The 3490-nt window shown below is 43.0% G+C and overlaps 1 protein-coding gene across 1 annotated transcript; it reads left to right on the top strand.

Annotated features, from left to right (window-relative positions):
• The first annotated feature begins 1561 nt into the window (after positions 1-1561).
• Positions 1562-2269, top strand: LOC141629534 (uncharacterized). Its single transcript, XM_074442517.1, has one exon. The coding sequence runs from the start codon at positions 1562-1564 to the stop codon at positions 2267-2269; it is 708 nt and encodes a 235-aa protein (XP_074298618.1).
• Positions 2270-3490: the final 1221 nt, after the last annotated feature.

Here is a 3490-nt window from a genome sequence, read left to right as displayed (position 1 = left end):
TTACTCGGTGTTGGTTAATGGGCGGAGGTCCGATTCTTTTTCGCCATTCAGGGGTCTCCGTCAAGGAGATCCGATGTCACCATATTTGTTTATCTTGTGTGCTGAGGTGTTGACAGGTATGCTGAGAAGGGTGACTGAGGTGGGCTCTATCCATGGAATTAAGATCGCTCCACAGGCTCCGAGTGTGTCGCATTTATTTTTTGCAGATGATAGTATTATTTTTGTCAAAGCTAAGGAGTTTGAAGAACGAGAGGTTATGAGAATACTTGATCGGTATCAACAGGCTTCGGGGCAGTTGGTGAGTCTGCCAAAGACTACTGTCTCTTTCAGTCGTGGGACCAGTGCTGCGAGGAGGCAATTGATCGGGGGTGTGTTAGGGGTGAGGCAGGTGGACTGTCAGGATCGGTATCTGGGGTTGCCTACGGTCCTAGGGAGGTCTAAGAAAGGTCTTACGGATCTGATCCGCGATAAGCTAAGTAAGAAGTTACAGGGTTGGAAGGGTTCGTTACTCAGTAAGGCGGGTAAGGAGGTGCTTATAAAGGCAGTGGCCCAAGCTATACCAACTTATGAGATGAGTGTTTTTCGGATTCCGACTAATTTCTGTGACGAGATGAGGTCTCTTGTTTCGCGGTTCTAGTGGGGGACTGAGAATGGTAGAAGGAAGATTCCTTGGGTGGCTTGGAGGAAACTTTGTTTGCCAAAATGCAGAGGGGGGTTAGGGTTTCGTGATTATGTGAAGTTTAATAGTGCAATGTTAGGGAAGGAGGCTTGGCGGTTGCTCACTGATGAAGGTAGTTTGATGACGTAGCTGCTTAAAGGTAAGTATTTTCCTTCTACTTCATTCTTAGAAGCGACGTTGGCAGTAATCCGAGTTATTCCTGGAGAAGTATTTGTGAGGCTCGGTCGGTGTTATCTTTGGGGCTGCGACGTAGGGTGGGGGATGGGATGTCCACTATGGTATGGAGGGATCCGTGGGTGGGTGGCACACATACGGGGAAGATCATCTCGCCGGGGGGGGGGAGGGTCTGATCCGGGGCTTCGGGTTGGGATCTTATAATGGAGGGGAGCAGAGGATGGAATACGGAGTTGGTAGGGGAGTTGTTTCTTCCGTTTGAGGGTGAGCGTATTCTTAAGATGAGGATATGCTAGCAGTTGACTCCAGATGTGTGGTATTGGGGTGGAGAGCGTGATGGGAATTACTCAGTCCGTTCGACGTATAGGCTTATGGTTAAGCAAGATGGGGAGATGGAAGGGGCACCGAGTTACTCCTCTGATGGGTGGCTATGGAATAAGATATGGAGGGCTCCAGTTCTACCAAGGATCAAAGTGTTTTTCTGGCAGTTGTGTAATGAGGCCATCGCTACTAGAGGCAATATTTCGTTGAGGGTAGGGTTCGGTTGCGGGTGAGTGTGCACGTTGTGGGGATTGTGTGGAGTCTTGCTTACATGTTGTTAGAGATTGCGGGTGGGTTGGGGGTGTGTGGGATGCTCTGGGCATTGAATTGCCATTAAGTTCGGGTTTCGCCAGGACTAGGGATTGAGTGGAGGTTGCTATGAGGGAGATGGGGGCGGAAGCGCATGTGGAGTTTATGACTGGTTGCTTGGCTATTTGGGAAAGGAGGAATAAGGCTATTTTTGAAGATGGAGAGTGGAGAGCGGACTTGGTTGTACGAAGGGTGAGGGACTTAATATGTGAAATGGCGGATGGTGGGGGCTCGGGTGAGGGGAGGACCCGTGGTGTAGTGGAGGTCAAGGGGTGTTGGAAGAGGCCGGTGGGAGAGGTGTTGAAGGTGAATATTGATGCCGCTGTGATGGCTGGTGTGGGTGTCGGGTTGGGTGCGGTGTGTCGGAATGATAGGGGGCAGATTGTATGGTGTGCGGTGGAGCAGGGAGGGGTTGAGATGGACCCGGCGGAAGCTGAAGCAGCTACTATACTGTATGGTCTTAAGGAGGCAAGGCGGAAGAATAATTCAAGAGTTATTTTGGAGGGCGATTGTTCGACTGTTATCCACGATCTTCAACTGCGACGGAAGGGACGTAGTAGTATTTATTTACTTTATAATGACATTTATGCTTTTTGTAATTTTTTCGATAGTGTTTCGTTTAATTGGGTGCGTAGAGATTTTAATAAGGTCGCTCATGAGCTTACTCATTTGAGACCATGGACGTTAGGTTCTCGTAGATGGTTGGATTCCTTTCCGTTGGAAATCGCCGATGTAGTTTGTGCTGATTCTATTAATATTACTTCTTTAACCTTCGGGTTTAATTAAAAAAAAATAAAAAATAAAACCAACTTAAGATCAAAATAAATAAACAAACAAAATAAAAAAGATGGATGAATTGATAGAGTTAGAGGGGGAATGAGTAGACGAAGATAAGAAATTGGTAAAAAGGTGAAATGAGTGATGGAGAGGAAAAGAGGGAGAATGAGTTGTAAGAAGAGACGGAGAGAACGATGGGGATGAATGATGAGGGAAGGTGAAGATGACTACGAGATGCTATTTCGGATGACCCAGGATGAGAATTGCGTCAAATGAAAACTACCTGATAAAATACTATGCTAAATTTCATTGTAAAAATGGCAAACAGATTCTTCTTGAGGATAGACCGATCAACATCTTCGCCCTGAACAAATTATAGACTTTGTTCCCAACCCTATAATCACAACAATGATAATTGAAATATATAAGAAAGGTAAAACTGAGTATCAACAATATCATAAGAATAAGAACAATAAATTGAGGGATTTACAAAGACAAATATTCAAACTTACATTAGGTTCATTCTTAGAGGCAAATTCATAGTGACGACCGTCCATTAAAACAAAAATCATTAAGATAACAAAGGACGATAATTCGTGTGCAGATAGATTACGGAAATAGCTCTAGATTCATAGTGATGAGGCAAATCACTATGATCAGATCGAAATAAGATTAGATTTTTTGTTCCACTATTATTGTCATTGAACTTAACCTCAAATGAAAAAAAAAAGGATTGAAAGGCGAGGGCAAAATGGGGAAGGAAAGCAAACAAAGGACAATAATTCGTGTGCAGATAGATTACGGAAATGAAAGGAAAGAAAAACAAGAACCCTAATTTGATACACATAAAAAAGGAGATTAAGGGTAGCTTAATCATTTATCCCTTTTGTTTCTTATTTTCCAAGTCATTAGTACTTAGTAGTCTATATAAGGGCATTAATTACCTTGTAATAATCAATCAATGAATTTTATGAATGAAGTTGTGAGATTTATCTCATTTGTTATAATGGAATCTAGGTGATTAATTCACCACAATTCTATTATTGGGGTAGCCTATCAATCCTTACGGTCGAACAGCTGCATTTCTATCCTTTTTGTTTCCGTCTCAAATTAGATCGCATCATTTGGTTATCAAAGCCAGCTTTCCTCTCGACCTTTGTTTCAAAAATTCAAAAAAAAAAAAAAAAAAAAAAAATCCAAAATGAAAAGAATCGAGGTTTTCTACCAGAA

This window comes from Silene latifolia, chromosome Y (assembly GCF_048544455.1).
Source record: "Silene latifolia isolate original U9 population chromosome Y, ASM4854445v1, whole genome shotgun sequence".
Classification (NCBI taxonomy): Eukaryota; Viridiplantae; Streptophyta; class Magnoliopsida; order Caryophyllales; family Caryophyllaceae; genus Silene; species Silene latifolia.
The sequence above is the reverse complement of the archived record's forward strand: the minus strand, read 5'-3'. Positions and strand labels throughout refer to the sequence as shown.

Bases quoted from the DNA above. Each gene is read 5' to 3' on its own strand.
- LOC141629534 (XM_074442517.1), top strand. From the start codon at position 1,562: ATGGGGGCGGAAGCGCATGTGGAGTTTATGACTGGTTGCTTGGCTATT.